The sequence below is a fragment of the Hyla sarda genome (genome assembly GCF_029499605.1).
Source record: "Hyla sarda isolate aHylSar1 chromosome 1 unlocalized genomic scaffold, aHylSar1.hap1 SUPER_1_unloc_15, whole genome shotgun sequence".
Taxonomy (NCBI): Eukaryota; Metazoa; Chordata; class Amphibia; order Anura; family Hylidae; genus Hyla; species Hyla sarda.
In genome coordinates, this window is record NW_026607576.1 from 329,327 (window position 1) to 347,672 (window position 18,346).

The 18,346-nt window shown below is 45.7% G+C and overlaps 1 protein-coding gene across 1 annotated transcript in view; it reads left to right on the forward strand.

Annotated features, from left to right (window-relative positions):
• The first annotated feature begins 376 nt into the window (after positions 1 to 376).
• LOC130298009 (uncharacterized) overlaps positions 377 to 18,346 on the forward strand; it is a 111,325-nt gene continuing 93,355 nt past the window's right edge. The window contains exons 1-9 of the mRNA XM_056550889.1: positions 377 to 491; positions 5,194 to 5,303; positions 5,941 to 6,120; positions 7,342 to 7,468; positions 7,566 to 7,657; positions 8,369 to 8,447; positions 8,555 to 8,646; positions 8,764 to 8,872; positions 15,851 to 16,968. Of these exons, the coding sequence (XP_056406864.1) occupies positions 5,226 to 5,303; positions 5,941 to 6,120; positions 7,342 to 7,468; positions 7,566 to 7,657; positions 8,369 to 8,447; positions 8,555 to 8,646; positions 8,764 to 8,872; positions 15,851 to 16,968 (1,875 nt within the window). The 5' untranslated portion in view covers positions 377 to 491; positions 5,194 to 5,225. The remainder of the gene's footprint in view (positions 492 to 5,193; positions 5,304 to 5,940; positions 6,121 to 7,341; positions 7,469 to 7,565; positions 7,658 to 8,368; positions 8,448 to 8,554; positions 8,647 to 8,763; positions 8,873 to 15,850; positions 16,969 to 18,346) is intronic.

Genomic DNA, 18,346 nt, shown 5'->3' on the forward strand with positions numbered 1-18,346 from the left:
GCTGCCGAATAAGAAGCCAACTTCAGTGAATAAGAAGCTGCCGAATAAGAAGCCAACTTCCGCCTCGTCCGGAGCGCCCGGTTTCATCTTCCTCCAGCTGTATGAGGTCCAGTATTATCTAAAACGTGAGGTGAACCCGGCCTAATCTCTTTACTGCTGGGATCAGACCATAATGACACATTGTAACAAAACCTCTCCTGATGAACCTCCTACCTTATACCGAGGAGCAGAGAATCTCCACACAACAGCAGTGACTGCGACCAGGACCTGATCAGTATCTGATGGATGAGGGAAATGTAGGACCTGTGATGATGTCACAATCATGTGACCTGTACAACAGGGGGCGGAGCTCAGCAGGAGAGAAGAGATTGTGGATGAAGGACCTGTGAGAGCGGTCATGTGACAGGAATAGGCGGGGCTTAGCAGGATAGAAAAATTATGGAGATAAAGGACCTGTGAGTATGATCACGTGTAAGGAAGCAGTGACTAAGGTAAGATTACATGAGGAGGAGGTTTGTTACAGTGTGTCACCCCAGTAGTAAGGAGATTACATGAGGAGGAGGTTTGTTACAGTGTGTCACCCCAGTAGTGAGGAGATTACATGAGGAGAAGGTTTGTTACAGTGTGTCACACCAGTAGTAAGGAGATTACATGAGGAGGAGGTTTGTTACAGTGTGTCACCCCAGTAGTAAGGAGATTACATGAGGAGGAGGTTTGTTACAGTGTGTCACCCCAGTAGTAAGGAGATTACATGAGGAGGAGGTTTGTTACAGTGTGTCACCCCAGTAGTGAGGAGATTACATGAGGAGAAGGTTTGTTACAGTGTGTCACACCAGTAGTAAGGAGATTACATGAGGAGGAGGTTTGTTACAGTGTGTCACCCCAGTAGTGAGGAGATTACATGAGGAGGAGGTTTGTTACAGTGTGTCACCCCAGTAGTAAGAAGATTACATGAGGAGGAGGTTTGTTACAGTGTGTCACCCCAGTAGTGAGGAGATTACATGAGGAGGAGGTTTGTTACGGTGTGTCACCCCAGTAGTAAGGAGATTACATGAGGAGGAGGTTTGTTACAGTGTGTCACCCCAGTAGTAAGGAGATTACATGAGGAGGAGGTTTGTTACAGTGTGTCACCCCAGTAGTGAGGAGATTACATGAGGAGGAGGTTTGTTACAGTGTGTCACCCCAGTAGTGAGGAGATTACATGAGGAGGAGGTTTGTTACAGTGTGTCACCCCAGTAGTGAGGAGATTACATGAGGAGGAGGTTTGTTACAGTGTGTCACCCCAGTAGTGAGGAGATTACATGAGGAGGAGGTTTGTTACAGTGTGTCACCCCAGTAGTAAGGAGATTACACGAGGAGGAGGTTTGTTACAGTGTGTCACCCCAGTAGTAAGGAGATTACATAGGGAGGAGGTTTGTTACAGTGTGTCACCCCAGTAGTGAGGAGATTACATGAGGAGGAGGTTTGTTACAGTGTGTCACCCCAGTAGTAAGGAGATTGCACGAGGAGGAGGTTTGTTACAGTGTGTCACCCCAGTAGTAAGGAGATTACATGAGGAGGAGGTTTGTTACAGTGTGTCACCCCAGTAGTGAGGAGATTACATGAGGAGGAGGTTTGTTACAGTGTGTCACCCCAGTAGTGAGGAGATTACATGAGGAGGAGGTTTGTTACAGTGTGTCACCCCAGTAGTGAGGAGATTACATGAGGAGGAGGTTTGTTACAGTGTGTCACCCCAGTAGTGAGGAGATTACATGAGGAGGAGGTTTATTACAGTGTGTCACCACAGTAGTGAGGAGATTACATGAGGAGGAGGGTTGTTACAGTGTGTCACCCCAGTAGTGAGGAGATTACACGAGGAGGAGGTTTGTTACAGTGTGTCACCCCTGTAGTAAGGAGATTACACGAGGAGGAGGTTTGTTACAGTGTGTCACCCCAGTAGTAAGGAGATTACACGAGGAGGAGGTTTGTTACAGTGTGTCACCCCAGTAGTAAGGAGATTACATGAGGAGGAGGTTTGTTACAGTGTGTCACCCCAGTAGTAAGGTGATAACATGAGGAGGAGGTTTGTTACAGTGTGTCACCCCAGTAGTGAGGAGATTACATGAGGAGGAGGTTTGTTACAGTGTGTCACCCCAGTAGTGAGGAGATTACATGAGGAGGAGGTTTGTTACAGTGTGTCACCCCAGTAGTGAGGAGATTACATGAGGAGGAGGTTTGTTACAGTGTGTCACCCCAGTAGTAAGGAGATTACATGAGGAGGAGGTTTGTTACAGTGTGTCACCCCAGTAGTAAGGAGATTACATGAGGAGGAGGTTTGTTACAGTGTGTCACCCCAGTAGTAAGGAGATTACATGAGGAGGAGGTTTGTTACAGTGTGTCACCCCAGTAGTGAGGAGATTACATGAGGAGGAGGTTTGTTACAGTGTGTCACCCCAGTAGTGAGGAGATTACATGAGGAGGAGGTTTGTTACAGTGTGTCACCCCAGTAGTGAGGAGATTACACGAGGAGGAGGTTTGTTACAGTGTGTCACCCCAGTAGTAAGGAGATTACACGAGGAGGAGGTTTGTTACAGTGTGTCACCCCAGTAGTAAGGAGATTACATGAGGAGGAGGTTTGTTACAGTGTGTCACCCCAGTAGTAAGGTGATAACATGAGGAGGAGGTTTGTTACAGTGTGTCACCCCAGTAGTGAGGAGATTACATGAGGAGGAGGTTTGTTACAGTGTGTCACCCCAGTAGTGAGGAGATTACATGAGGAGGAGGTTTGTTACAGTGTGTCACCCCAGTAGTAAGGAGATTACACGAGGAGGTGGTTTGTTACAGTGTGTCACCCCTGTAGTAAGGAGATTACACGAGGAGGAGATTTGTTACAGTGTGTCACCCCAGTAGTAAGGAGATTACACGAGGAGGAGGTTTGTTACAGTGTGTCACCCCAGTAGTAAGGAGATTACATTAGGAGGAGGTTTGTTACAGTGTGTCACCCCAGTAGTGAGGAGATTACATGAGGAGGAGGTTTGTTAGTGTGTCACCCCAGTAGTGAGGAGATTACATGAGGAGGAGGTTTGTTACAGTGTGTCACCCCAGTAGTAAGGAGATTACATGAGGAGGAGGTTTATTACAGTGTGTCACCACAGTAGTGAGGAGATTACATGAGGAGGAGGTTTGTTACAGTGTGTCACCCCAGTAGTGAGGAGATTACACGAGGAGGAGGTTTGTTACAGTGTGTCACCCCTGTAGTAAGGAGATTACACGAGGAGGAGGTTTGTTACAGTGTGTCACCCCAGTAGTAAGGAGATTACACGAGGAGGAGGTTTGTTACAGTGTGTCACCCCAGTAGTAAGGAGATTACATGAGGAGGAGGTTTGTTACAGTGTGTCACCCCAGTAGTAAGGAGATTACATGAGGAGGAGGTTTGTTACAGTGTGTCACCCCAGTAGTGAGGAGATTACATGAGGAGGAGGTTTGTTACAGTGTGTCACCCCAGTAGTAAGGAGATTACATGAGGAGGAGGTTTATTACAGTGTGTCACCCCAGTAGTAAGGAGATTACACGAGGAGGTGGTTTGTTACAGTGTGTCACCCCTGTAGTAAGGAGATTACACGAGGAGGAGGTTTGTTACAGTGTGTCACCCCAGTAGTAAGGAGATTACACGAGGAGGAGGTTTGTTACAGTGTGTCACCCCAGTAGTAAGGAGATTACATTAGGAGGAGGTTTGTTACAGTGTGTCACCCCAGTAGTGAGGAGATTACATGAGGAGGAGGTTTGTTAGTGTGTCACCCCAGTAGTGAGGAGATTACATGAGGAGGAGGTTTGTTACAGTGTGTCACCCCAGTAGTAAGGAGATTACATGAGGAGGAGGTTTATTACAGTGTGTCACCACAGTAGTGAGGAGATTACATGAGGAGGAGGTTTGTTACAGTGTGTCACCCCAGTAGTGAGGAGATTACATGAGGAGGAGGTTTGTTACAGTGTGTCACCCCTGTAGTAAGGAGATTACACGAGGAGGAGGTTTGTTACAGTGTGTCACCCCAGTAGTAAGGAGATTACACGAGGAGGAGGTTTGTTACAGTGTGTCACCCCAGTAGTAAGGAGATTACACGAGGAGGAGGTTTGTTACAGTGTGTCACCCCAGTAGTAAGGTGATAACATGAGGAGGAGGTTTGTTACAGTGTGTCACCCCAGTAGTGAGGAGATTACATGAGGAGGAGGTTTGTTACAGTGTGTCACCCCAGTAGTGAGGAGATTACATGAGGAGGAGGTTTGTTACAGTGTGTCACCCCAGTAATAAGGAGATTACATGAGGAGGAGGTTTGTTACAGTGTGTCACCCCAGTAGTAAGGAAATTACATGAGGAGGAGGTTTGTTACAGTGTGTCACCCCAGTAGTGAGGAGATTACATGAGGAGGAGGTTTGTTACAGTGTGTCACCCCAGTAGTAAGGAGATTACATGAGGAGGAGGTTTGTTACAGTGTGTCACCCCAGTAGTAAGGAGATTACATGAGGAGGAGGTTTGTTACAGTGTGTCACCCCAGTAGTGAGGAGATTACATGAGGAGGAGGTTTGTTACAGTGTGTCATCCCAGTAGTGAGGAGATTACATGAGGAGGAGGTTTGTTACAGTGTGTCACCCCAGTAGTGAGGAGATTACATGAGGAGGAGGTTTGTTACAGTGTGTCACCCCAGTAGTAAGGAGATTACATGAGGAGGAGGTTTGTTACAGTGTGTCACCTCAGTAGTAAGGAGATTACATGAGGAGGAGGTTTGTTACAGTGTGTTACCCCAGTAGTAAGGAGATTACATGAGGAGGAGGTTTGTTACAGTGTGTCACCCCAGTAGTGAGGAGATTACATGAGGAGGAGGTTTGTTACAGTGTGTCACCCCAGTAGTGAGGAGATTACATGAGGAGGAGGTTTGTTACAGTGTGTCACCCCAGTAGTGAGGAGATTACATGAGGAGGAGGTTTGTTACAGTGTGTCACCCCAGTAGTGAGGAGATTACATGAGGAGGAGGTTTGTTACAGTGTGTCACCCCAGTAGTGAGGAGATTACATGAGGAGGAGGTTTGTTACAGTGTGTCACCTCAGTAGTAAGGAGATTACATGAGGAGGGGGTTTGTTACAGTGTGTCACCCCAGTAGTAAGGAGATTACATGAGGAGGAGGTTTGTTACATTGTGTCACTGGTTCTGTGATTCAGGCTCCTCCTCTTCTCCTGAATGACCCCCAAGGATGGACAAGGAAAGGAATGAGATGACTAAGAGAATATTACACTTCACCCTGGAGATCCTCCACCTGCTGACCGGAGAGGTGAGGTGACCCATCTACATTTCCACCATTGTTGTCCCCCCATCTACATTTCCACCATTGTTGTCCCCATCTACATTTCCACCATTGTTGTTCCCATCTACATTTCCACCATTGTTGTCCCCCCATCTACATTTCCACCATTGTTGTCCCCCCATCTACATTTCCACCATTGTTGTCCCCATCTACATTTCCACCATTGTTGTCCCCCCATCTACATTTCCACCATTGTTGTCCCCCCATCTACATTTCCACCATTGTTGTCCCCCCATCTACATTTCCACCATTGTTGTCCCCCCATCTACATTTCCACCATTGTTGTCCCCCCATCTACATTTCCACCATTGTTGTCCCCTTATCTACATTTCCACCATTGTTGTCCCCATCTACATTTACACCATTGTTGTCCCCCCATCTACATTTCCACCATTGTTGTCCCCATCTACATTTCCACCATTGTTGTCCCCCATCTTTGGCCCTGCTTTATGTTCTGGATGTGTCTTTGTAGGTGAGGTCTCCAGAACTGACCCCAGTATTCCAGATGTGCTCACTAGAGCTCTATACAGGGGGCACAATCTCCTCTTTGTAGTGAGGGAGGAATACTGGAGTCAGTCCCCTCATTGTCTCTCTCCATACACAGGATTACACCATAGTGAAGAAGACATGGGGGGAGTGTGTGGCCCCCAGCAGCCATCTCCATGAGTCAGGAGGACGGAGCAGGGCCCGGGGCCCCATCACAGAGCCCCCACCTCACTCACTGATACATGAGAAGAAGATCCTAGAACTCACCCACAGGATCACTGAGCTGCTGACTAGAGAGGTGACCCTGCTGGGACATTATACAGTAATGGAGGGGTCTGGTGATGATTAGAGAGGTGACACTGCTTGGACATTATACAGTAATGGAGGGGTCTGGTGATGATTAGAGAGGTGACCCTGCTGGGACATTATACAGTAATGGGGGGGTCTGGTGATGACTGGAGAGGTGACACTGCTGGGACATTATACAGTAATGGAGGGGTCTGGTGATGATTAGAGAGGTGACACTGCTGGGACATTATACAGTAATGGAGGGGTCTGGTGATGATTAGAGAGGTGACACTGCTGGGACATTATACAGTAATGGAGGGGTCTGGTGATGACTGGAGAGGTGACACTGCTGGGACATTATACAGTAATGGAGGGGTCTGGTGATGACTAGAGAGGTGACACTGCTGGGACATTATACAGTAATGGAGGGGTCTGGTGATGATTAGAGAGGTGACCCTGCTGGGACATTATACAGTAATGGGGGGGTCTGGTGATGACTGGAGAGGTGACACTGCTGGGACATTATACAGTAATGGAGGGGTCTGGTGATGATTAGAGAGGTGACACTGCTGGGACATTATACAGTAATGGAGGGGTCTGGTGATGATTAGAGAGGTGACACTGCTGGGACATTATACAGTAATGGAGGGGTCTGGTGATGATTAGAGAGGTGACCCTGCTGGGACATTATACAGTAATGGGGGGGTCTGGTGATGACTGGAGAGGTGACACTGCTGGGACATTATACAGTAATGGAGGGGTCTGGTGATGATTAGAGAGGTGACACTGCTGGGACATTATACAGTAATGGAGGGGTCTGGTGATGATTAGAGAGGTGACACTGCTGGGACATTATACAGTAATGGAGGGGTCTGGTGATGACTGGAGAGGTGACACTGCTGGGACATTATACAGTAATGGAGGGGTCTGGTGATGACTAGAGAGGTGACCCTGCTGGGACATTATACAGTAATGGAGGGGTCTGGTGATGATTAGAGAGGTGACCCTGCTGGGACATTATACAGTAATGGGGGGGTCTGGTGATGACTGGAGAGGTGACACTGCTGGGACATTATACAGTAATGGAGGGGTCTGGTGATGATTAGAGAGGTGACACTGCTGGGACATTATACAGTAATGGAGGGGTCTGGTGATGATTAGAGAGGTGACACTGCTGGGACATTATACAGTAATGGAGGGGTCTGGTGATGACGGTATCATTGTGTGTCAGGTTCCTATAAGGTGTCAGGATGTGGCGGTCTATTTCTCCATGGAGGAGTGGGAGTATGTAGAAGGACACAAGGATCTGTACCAGGACATAGTCATGATGGAGGATCACCGGCCCCTCGCATCACAAGGTAAGAAGAGACATATATATAGATATCACTCTCACTACCTAGTAACATAGAAATCTATCCAGCACTGATGTATTCATTTCCTGTGTGTTCCCTACAGATGGAGTCATTGATAGAAATCCACCCGAGAGGTGTCCCCGCCCTCTGTATTCCCAGGACTGTCCAGAAGGAAATGTCCCAGAGAAGCATCAGGTAGATGACATTAAGTTTCCAAATTATGACAAAGTGACTGAACTCATGTTCATGGCACCATAGGTCCCATCCTAATTAAAGGGTAGCTCTATGTGATCTGGCTAGGGACCCCCCACGATCTCCTGCCCCGACTCTGCTTATGCAGTAATAAATAACTGTGATGAAAATACCAAATCCTCAAACCAAAGTCGTAGTAATAAAATAGCAGAACCCCAATAAGATATAATAATAGACATGTCCCCCATGACTTCTCGGGTCACTTACCTCTTCTATAAAACATTGTGATGGAAAGGAAAGTGAAATAAAAGGGGGAGGGCGGGGCTTCTTCTAATCTTCCCACAGGTGACTGAGCTGGAGACACCACAGCCCAGTATAGAAGGGAAATACTTTTCCCGCCAATGGGCCTCCAGCCAATCAGAATGCTGTTGTTGGGCTGGAGCATCGCTGGGCAGAAGATCATGGTTACCGGGCAGAATCTGATCCTCCAATCAGAAGCAGGAATCCATCTCTCAGCAGAACAGCTGTTACCGGGCAGAATAACTGAGGAAAACAACCTGTGGAGATAAAGGAGGAAGAAGGAAATAAGGAGGAGGGGACATGTATACTGGGGACCATGGGGCCGTGTGTCCCCCCCAGGTTATAATGGAATTCGGGAGACCCTTTTTATTTTGTTGTGTTTTATTTAGTGGTTTTGTTTTTTTTACTTTTTAGGGTGAAAACCTGATCAATGTTAAGGTTGAGGTTAAAGATGAACCAGAAGAGGAGACGGATTTGGGGGCCGATCAGCAGTGTAAGGAGGGGGAGACTTTTATTGGTGGAGGGTCTCCTAGATACTACTACACCCATCATCTGATCATCACATGGAATAATCTATTCATCACTGTGTGTTCCCTACAGATGGAGTCATTGATAGAAATCCACCCGAGAGGTGTCCCCGCCCTCTGTATTCCCAGGACTGTCCAGAGGGAAATGTCCCAGAGAAGCATCAGGTAGATGAGGCTGATCCTATATCTCTATAGGGGGGTCCTGCAGTCATAGATTTTGGGGGTCTCTGTTGCTCCTCCTGTCTGCTGTATTGTAGTGAATTGTTCTATATGTCACATCAGGGGGGAGATCTGACTAATAATAAAGTGGAGGATGAAGAAGAGAGGATGAGGGGCCATCACCCGTGTATGAGGGAAGTGAAGGAGGAAATTCCAGGAGGTGTTACCCCAGGTATGTAATAATTCCAGGAGGTGTTACCCCAGGTATGTAATAATGCCAGGAGGTGTTACCCCAGGTATGTAATAATGCCAGAAGGTGTTACCCCAGGTATGTAATAATTCCAGGAGGTGTTACCCCAGGTATGTAATAATTCCAGGAGGTGTTACCCCAGGTATGTAATAATTCCAGGAGGTGTTACCCCAGGTATGTAATAATGCCAGGAGGTGTTACCCCAGGTATGTAATAATTCCAGGAGGTGTTATCCCAGGTATGTAATAATTCCAGGAGGTGTTAACCCAGGTATGTAATAATTCCAGGAGGTGTTACCCCAGGTATGTAATAATGCCAGGAGGTGTTACCCCAGGTATGTAATAATGATAGGAGGTGTTACCCCAGGTATGTAATAATGCCAGGAGGTGTTACCCCAGGTATGTATTAGATTAGAGGGGATTTAGTGGTGTCTATTACAGAGGTCGGCCTCTCCTCCATATAATGATCAGTATTAGATCTGTTGTGGTCTCTGATCAGATCTGTAGGATCCTCTCCTCCATATAGTGATCAGAATTAGATCTGTTGTGGTCTCTGATCAGATCTGTAGGATCCTCTCCTTCATATAATGATCAGTATTAGATCTGTTGTGGTCTCTGATCAGATCTGTAGGATCCTCTCCTCCATATAGTGATCAGTATTAGATCTGTTGTGGTCTCTGATCAGATCTGTAGGATCCTCTCCTCCATAAAGTGATCAGTATTAGATTCGTTGTGGTCTCTGATCAGTTCTGTAGGATCCTGTCCATATAATGATCAGTATTAGATCTGTTGTGGTCTCTGATCAGATCTGTAGGATCCTCTCCTCCATATAATGATCAGTATTAGATCTGTCGTGGTCTCTGATCAGATCTGTAGGATCCTCTCCTCCATATAGTGATCAGTATTAGATTCGTTGTGGTCTCTGATCAGTTCTGTAGGATCCTGTCCATATAATGATCAGTATTAGATCTGTTGTGGTCTCTGATCAGATCTGTAGGATTCTCTCCTCCATATAGTGATCAGTATTAGATCTGTTGTGGTCTCTGAACAGTTCTGTAGGATCCTCTCCTCCATATAGTGATCAGTATTAGATCTGTTGTGGTCTCTGATCAGATCTGTAGGATTCTCTCCTCCATATAGTGATCAGTATTAGATCTGTTGTGGTCTCTGATCAGTTCTGTAGGATCCTGTCCATATAATGATCAGTATTAGATCTGTTGTGGTCTCTGATCAGTTCTGTAGGATCCTCCTCTACATGACCTTGTCCTGATCCCCTCTTTCCAGTCGTGCAGTGAAGCATTATGGGAATACTGAAGGTACAATCAGGCATCGTGTTCCCGTGGAGAGTGATATATGTTATACTCGTGATAGTACAGGTGAGGAGGAGGAAAGAGCTGGAGACCACCAGGGTAGGTCACCTCCATGTCCAGTACTGGGACATCACCAGGTGCAGCTCAGGAAACGAGGGGTTAATCCAAAGAGGAGTATTCTGCCCCCCCCAAACCCCAGAGATCTAGAGGCGACCAAATCATCAGAAAATGAGGTAAAGTCGGGTGTTCCCTCTGTGTTTTCTTATCTGCCCCACGATAGAGCAGATGTATAGGGGACTATAGGCCTCACCGTATGGGACTGCCAACAATTCCCGGGTTCTGAGCAGATGTATAGGGGACTATAGGCCTCACCGTATGGGACTGCCAACAATTCCCGGGTTCTGAGCAGATGTATAGGGGACTATAGGCCTCACCGTATGGGACTGCCAACAATTCCCGGGTTCTGAGCAGATGTATAGGGGACTATAGGCCTCACCGTATGGGACTGCCAACAATTCCCGGGTTCTGAGCAGATGTATAGGGGACTATAGGCCTCACCGTATGGGACTGCCAACAATTCCCGGGTTCTGAGCAGATTAAGTGTCACTCCAGGGCACATGTGGCAACTGATTCCCCAATAGTTGTAGGTCAGTCAGAGCAGTTACATAGGGGGACTATATGTTTACATGAGGTTTTTAATGTGGATAAGTGCAGGATAATGCCCTTGGGGTGTAATGACCCTCGGGTAGAATATAGAATTTGTGATCCTGTCCAAATATCAAAGGGATATAGGAAAGGGTTTTAGGGGCCATTATCCCCAAGGACATAAAGGTTGGCAGACAATGTAAAAGAGCAGCAGGAAATACTAGCAGAATGCTTGGTGTATAGGGAGAGGTATTATCAGTAGAGGGAAGTGCTTATGGGAGTATAGGGAGAGGTATTAGCAGTAGAGGGAGGTGCCCATGGGTGTATAGGTAGAGGTATTAGCAGTAAAAGGAAGTGCTTATGGGTGTATGGGGAGAGGTATTAGCAGTAGAGGGTGGTGTCCATGGGTGTATAGGGAGAGGTATGAGCAGTAGAGGGGAAGTGCTCGTTGGTGTATAAGGAGAGGTATTATCAGTAGAGGGAGGTGTCCATGGGTGTATAGGGAGAGGTATTAGCAGTAGAGGGAGGTGCCCATGGGTGTAGGACACACTAGTGTGTCTCAGCTAATTTTACCAGAAAAATTATGAATCACCTAGAGCAAAGAACATTCATTTATTAATTTGTTTAAAATTCCCATAGATGAAAAACAAGAAAAAATGTATATGAAAAAGACACAAAACATAAATAATTACCTCTCCTATCATGTATCCTCATAGGGGAGTTACCGGAATTATTTGTTTTGTGTATTTTTCATATACATTTTTTCTTGGATGTTTTTGATCTATGGGAATTTTAAAGAAATTAATAAATGCATGTTCTAGGTGATTTATAGAGCTAAGAATGTGACGGGGGGAGATGTGAAATGGGCGGTGCGCATAAATTAGGTGGATAGATGTGAAATCGAGGAGATTGGACATGAAATGCGGGGGATTTCGCCATTTATTTATCTCATCGCATATTGCTATATAGGGAGAGGTATTGGCAGTAGAGAGAGGTGCTCTTGGGTGTATAGGGAGAGGTATTAGCAGTAGAGGGAGGTGCTCATGGGTGTATAGGTAGAGGTATTAGCAGTAGAGGGAGGTGCTCATGGGTGTATAGGGAGAGGTATGAGCAGTAGTGGGAGGTGCTCATGGGTGTATAGGGAGAGGTATTAGCAGTAGAGAGAGGTGCTCTTGGGTGTATAGGGAGAGGTATTAGCAGTAGAGGGAGGTGCTCGTGGATGTATAGGGAGAGGTATTAGCAGTAGAGGGAAGTGCTCATGGGTGTATAGGGAGAGGTATGAGCAGTAGTGGGAGGTGCTCATGGGTGAATAGGGAGAGGTATGAGCAGTAGAGGGAGGTGCTTATGGGTGTATAGGGAGAGGTATTAGCAGTAGAGGGAGGTGCTCGTGGATTTATAGAGGTATTAGCAGTAGAGGGAGGTGCTTGTGGATGTATAGAAGCGGTATTGGCAGTAGAGGGAGGTGCTTGTGGATGTATAGAAGCGGTATTGGCAGTAGAGGGAGGGACTCGTGGATGCATAGAAGAGGTATTAGCAATATAATGAGGTGCTTGTGGGTGTATAGGGAGAGGTGGGGTGTCTGATAAGTAGAGGAAGGAATTGGAGATGAAGGCCGTTGAAGTAGAGGGGTAAACCTGAGTGTGGTCAGTAAGAGAATTGCCTGTGGGATCATACTATGGTGGTGGACGGGGTGCAGTATCCACCTATACACCCCATGTCTGTTCATACTGACTCTGCTCAGAAGGATCTAGCTGCTCCGTCCCCGCTCCTAATACACCTGCTTAGTGGGAAGACATTTCTGTGTATTGTCCGGAGGCCGAATGTCCTCCAATTCTGAGGCCAGGACCTCCCTTTCCGGTTCAGTCAGTCGGGAGGAGACTCCCCGGAGACTCTAGTCATTGATTGCTAACCACAAAAGCCTTAAAGGGGTACTCCAGTGGAAATGTTTTCTTCTTTTTTTTTTTTTTTTTTTATCAACTGGTGACAGAAAGTTAAATACATTTGTAAATGACTTCTATTAAAAAATGTTAATCCTTCCAGTACTTATTAGCTGCTGAATACTACAGAGGAAATTCTTTTCTTTTTGGAACACAGAGCTCTCTGCTGACATCATGACCACAGTGCTCTCTGCTGACACCTCTGTCCATTTTAAGAACTATCCAGAGTAGGAGAAAATCCCCATAGCAAACATATGCTGCTCTGGACAGTTCCTAAAATGGACAGAGATGCAGAGATGTCAGCAGAGAGCACTGTGGCCATGATGTCAGCAGAGAGCACTGTGTTCCAAAAAGAAAAGAATTTCCTATGTAGTATTCAGCAGCTAATAAGTACTGGAAGGATTAAGATTTTTTAATAGAAGTAATTTACAAATCTGTTTAATTTTCTGACACCAGTTGATTTTAAAAAAAGTTTTCCACTGGAGTAAAGGCATCTCAGGTCCACAGAACATCTGGGCCCTGATCCTCAGGGGCGGCACTTCAATCTGTTCCCCGTCACATGACATATAGTGATCTCCACCTTCTATAACTTTGGCCTCTCACATTCCACGTAACAAACTGTTGGTATCGATTGGCCATGATCTCTGACCCCAGACCAGGCTCCTCCCACAGGCCCATCCACACCACATGACAAGGCTCCTCCCACAGGCCCATCCACACATGACAAGGCTCCTCCCACAGGCTCCATTTTGTACTGCGTTTGCCCGTGTGTTGCCGACCTGGTTTGTCTGACTACTCTGAAGCGGTGAATAATTTTTCCTTTACATTACCACCAGCACATTGTCTCCGGGACATTTCGATAGTACAGACGATTTAGGCCGACATCGCCCTGTGTAATAGTGAATAAAGACTGGTGGCTGATTACAGCCGAGGGCCCCACCAACAGTCCAACCACCTCTTGTGCAGCCCTAGAGAAGGAATAAGACCTAGAAGAAACTGTGTCCTTTTTAAGAACCTGATTAAAGGGGTACTCCGGTGTTCCAGGATGCTCAGAGCCAGAAGCTGTTATTGTGATGTCATGATCACACCGCCGTGTGAAGTCAGGCCACACCCCCTCCATTGATGTCTATGGGAGGGAGCCTGTTGGCAGACACGCCCCCCCCCCCCCCCCCCATAGACATGAATGGAGGGGCATGGCATGACATCATAAGGGGGCGTGATTGTCACATCACTACCACAGGAACCCAGCTCAGACCATTTACACAGTGTCAGAATTGGAGCCACATAAGAGTCTCATATTGGGGAGAAAACCCCGGAATGAGACGTTTCCCGGATCAACCTGCTTAACCCTTGTGAAACATGTCATTATTATAGAATAGTGATAATGTTCCTCCTCAGGGCCCTTGTGGAACGTGGTATTATTATAGAATAGTGATAATGTTCCTCCTCAGGGCCCTTGTGGAACGTGGTATTATTATAGAATAGTGATAATGTTCCTCCTCAGGGCCCTTGTGGAACGTGGTATTATTATAGAATAGTGATAATGTTCCTCCTTAGGGCCCTTGTGGAACGTGGTATTATTATAGAATAGTGATAATGTTCCTCCTCAGGGCCCTTGTGGAACGTGGTATTATTATAGAATAGTGATAATGTTCCTCCTCAGGGCCCTTGTGGAACGTGGTATTATTATAGAATAGTGATAATGTTCCTCCTTAGGGCCCTTGTGGAACGTGGTATTATTATAGAATAGTGATAATGTTCCTCCTCAGGGCCCTTGTGGAACGTGGTATTATTATAGAATAGTGATAATGTTCCTCCTCAGGGCCCTTGTGGAACGTGGTATTATTATAGAATAGTGATAATGTTCCTCCTCAGGGCCCTTGTGGAACGTGGTATTATTATAGAATAGTGATAATGTTCCTCCTCAGGGCCCTTGTGGAACGTGGTATTATTATAGAATAGTGATAATGTTCCTCCTCAGGGCCCTTGTGGAACGTGGTATTATTATAGAATAGTGATAATGTTCCTCCTCAGGGCCCTTGTGGAACGTGGTATTATTATAGAATAGTGATAATGTTCCTCCTCAGGGCCCTTGTGGAACGTGGTATTATTATAGAATAGTGATAATGTTCCTCCTCAGGGCCCTTGTGGAACGTGGTATTATTATAGAATAGTGATAATGTTCCTCCTCAGGGCCCTTGTGGAACGTGGTATTATTATAGAATAGTGATAATGTTCCTCCTTAGGGCCCTTGTGGAACGTGGTATTATTATAGAATAGTGATAATGTTCCTCCTCAGGGCCCTTGTGGAACGTGGTATTATTATAGAATAGTGATAATGTTCCTCCTTAGGGCCCTTGTGGAACGTGGTATTATTATAGAATAGTGATAATGTTCCTCCTCAGGGCCCTTGTGGAACGTGGTATTATTATAGAATAGTGATAATGTTCCTCCTCAGGGCCCTTGTGGAACGTGGTATTATTATATAATAGTGATAATGTTCCTCCTCAGGGCCCTTGTGGAACGTGGTATTATTATAGAATAGTGATAATGTTCCTCCTCAGGGCCCTTGTGGAACGTGGTATTATTATAGAATAGTGATAATGTTCCTCCTCAGGGCCCTTGTGGAACGTGGTATTATTATAGAATAGTGATAATGTTCCTCCTCAGGGCCATGTGTGGGAATGTAGAACATCCCTCAGTTTCAGGATCTCCTGATTCATTACAGTTGTGGATTTGTCCGGTAGAGCACAGTCCAGTCCTGGTGAATGTAGTCATCCCCCACATAACCTATGGAAGTGTAAATTGAAAGAGGGCGCCCTAGGCAGCAGCCTATTCTGCCTATAGGTGGAGCCGGCCCTGACTGTAAATAGAACCTTCTCTCCTCTCCGGTCCCTTCTTCTGCCCTAAGGACCTCGTGGTGTTGGACATTTTTGGGTGTTTTTCACCAAGTGTGATAGAAGATAATCTCTGACAATACCTTCATGTGACTGACAGCTACAAGATGGCGGCTTTATTCTAATTTTATGTGTCATGTGATCTATAAATGTCTCTACTTTATTCCTACAGGAGAAGATGGAGAGAACATGGAGCGCTCCTCAGGAGAAGATGTAGCGATCATGGAGCGCTCCTCGGGAGAAGATGGAGAGATCATGGAGCGCTCCTCAGGAGAAGATGGAGAGATCATGAAGCGCTCCTCAGGAGAAGACCTCCTTACCCCTAATGTCCATCCAGATCTATCCTATAATAATCCCCCTGATCATGGGGAACCTTCTCCTCACCAACCACACATTGTTACCACAAGGACAGAGAAGAGAGGGGGGGAAAGGATTCAATGTGATGAATGTGGGAAACAGTTTACAAGAAGATCAGATCTATTTTCTCACAGAAGAATTCACACAGGAGAGAAGCCGTATTCATGTTTAGAATGTGGACAATGTTTTAACCATAAATCAAATCTTGTTAAACATGGGAGAATTCACACAGGAGAGAAGCCATATTCATGCTCAGAATGTGGGAAATGCTTTATAAGAAAATCACATCTTCTTACACATGAGAGAGTTCACACAGGAGAGAAGCCGTATTTATGTTCAGAATGTGGGAAATGTTTTAGAGATATTCCCACTCGTATTAGACATGAGCGAATTCACACAGGAGAGAAGCCATATTCATGCTCAGAATGTGGAAAATGTTTTACACAAAAATCCGATCTTGTTGTACATGAGAGAATTCACACAGCAGATAAGCTATATTCTTGCTTAGAATGTGGGATATGTTTTACAGATAAATCGGCTCTTGTTAGACATGAGAGAAGACACACAGGAGAAAAGCCATATTCATGTTCAGAATGTGGGAAATGTTTTACACAAAAATCTACTCTTATTATACATGAGAGAATTCACACAGGAGAGAAGCCGTATTCATGTTCAGCATGTGGGAAATCTTTTAAAAAAAAATCTGATCTTGTTATACATGAGCGAATTCATACAGGAGAGAAGCCATATTCATGTGCAGAATGTGGAAAATGTTTTACAAAAAAATCAGATCTCGTTATACATGAGAGAATTCACACCGGAGAGAAGCCGTATTCATGTTCAGAATGTGGAAAATGCTTTTTAAATAAATCAGGTCTTTATAGACATGAGAGAATTCATACAAGAGAGAAATCTCGCCAGTCAAACCTCCCAGTGAGTTGTTGAAGGTGAAAGGATTCTAATAGACAATGAATGTGAAGAAAACTCGAATAATATCACCGTCCAATGAGCAGAATATGAACATATCCTGATTGTCCCTGATAGAAACATGTGACCTAAGTCCTATATAGTTTCCATGGCTTTGTTCCTATTAGGGGGGTTACTGGATATCTATACACACGCCTCTTATTGCCTGAATCTCTCACCATGTTAGCAACAAGGACATTTCAAGGGCCTCCTCCCCAGTTGTTGCTCACATGGTCGGTGTCTGACTCTGCCGTGGACATGGACTGAATTCAGCTGCTAAACACAGATGCTCCTTATGGAGTGGAGAGAAGTTTGATGTCCAGCTGCTCCACATAGGACCCAGATCTGTGCACTCGGTGAATATGTGACTTGCTATACTTGTGATATTACAAAAAATGGGATGATGCAGTATTGTATATAAATTCAATTTGAAACAAATTCTTTGACTGAAGTTTGTGTTAATATATGGACTGATTGACACAGGGGAATAGAGCCTCCTGGGTACCACATGTCCACATCCTGCAGTGTGTTTTGAATAAACCCGTCCCTGAAATCATGTTTTAAAATGAGGGTGTAGTAGGCAGCATACAGCAGGAAGTGGTTGACTGGTGGAAGTTGTAGTATGCAGCGTACAGCAGGAGGTGGTGGAGTAGTGGGAGTGAAGTAGTAGGCAGCATACAGCAGCAGGAGGTGGTGGTAGTACTGTCTAATGAGTGGCATCTGGCACAGGAGGTATAAATTCTTCACTGATCCATGCCTGATTCATTTTAACAAACTGGCAGACAATTCTTTTCGCTTAAGGGGGCCGCCGCCGCCTGCTGCACGCTCTCTGATTCTTCATTGGTGGGTGGACAAGACAGAACCCCAGATGTTCTGGCCAATGATCTGATCTGGTGACCCAGAAGTCCATGGGGTCTTTGCTGATGATGTCTGCTAGAGCAAGGTCAGAGGTCAGGTCGGCCTCATCCTGGTTGTTCAGGTCGTGGTGAACATAACATTTGGTGAGGATTCATGTCGAGGAATACTGGATGTAAAAATGTTGTCATCGTGTACCCTAATGTGAACATACTGCTGTGGCCTCTGGAAAGGGAAGTTATAGCAGACAATGGGGAGCGCTGACTCAGCAGGGGGTGTAGAAGTCTGCCGCATTCATTTACATAACAGTATTTCTCAATTAATCAAAGAAAAAAAAAAATTCAACAAGTTTACATCAGTTCTGCAGATCAGACAAAGACTTGTGTATGAAGTGGGAGGGTCTGGGTTGGAAGCCGAAATTAGTGCTGGGTGGTATACCGGCTCCTACCGAATACTGAAATTTTTCTCCTGCACGATATGAATTTTTCCC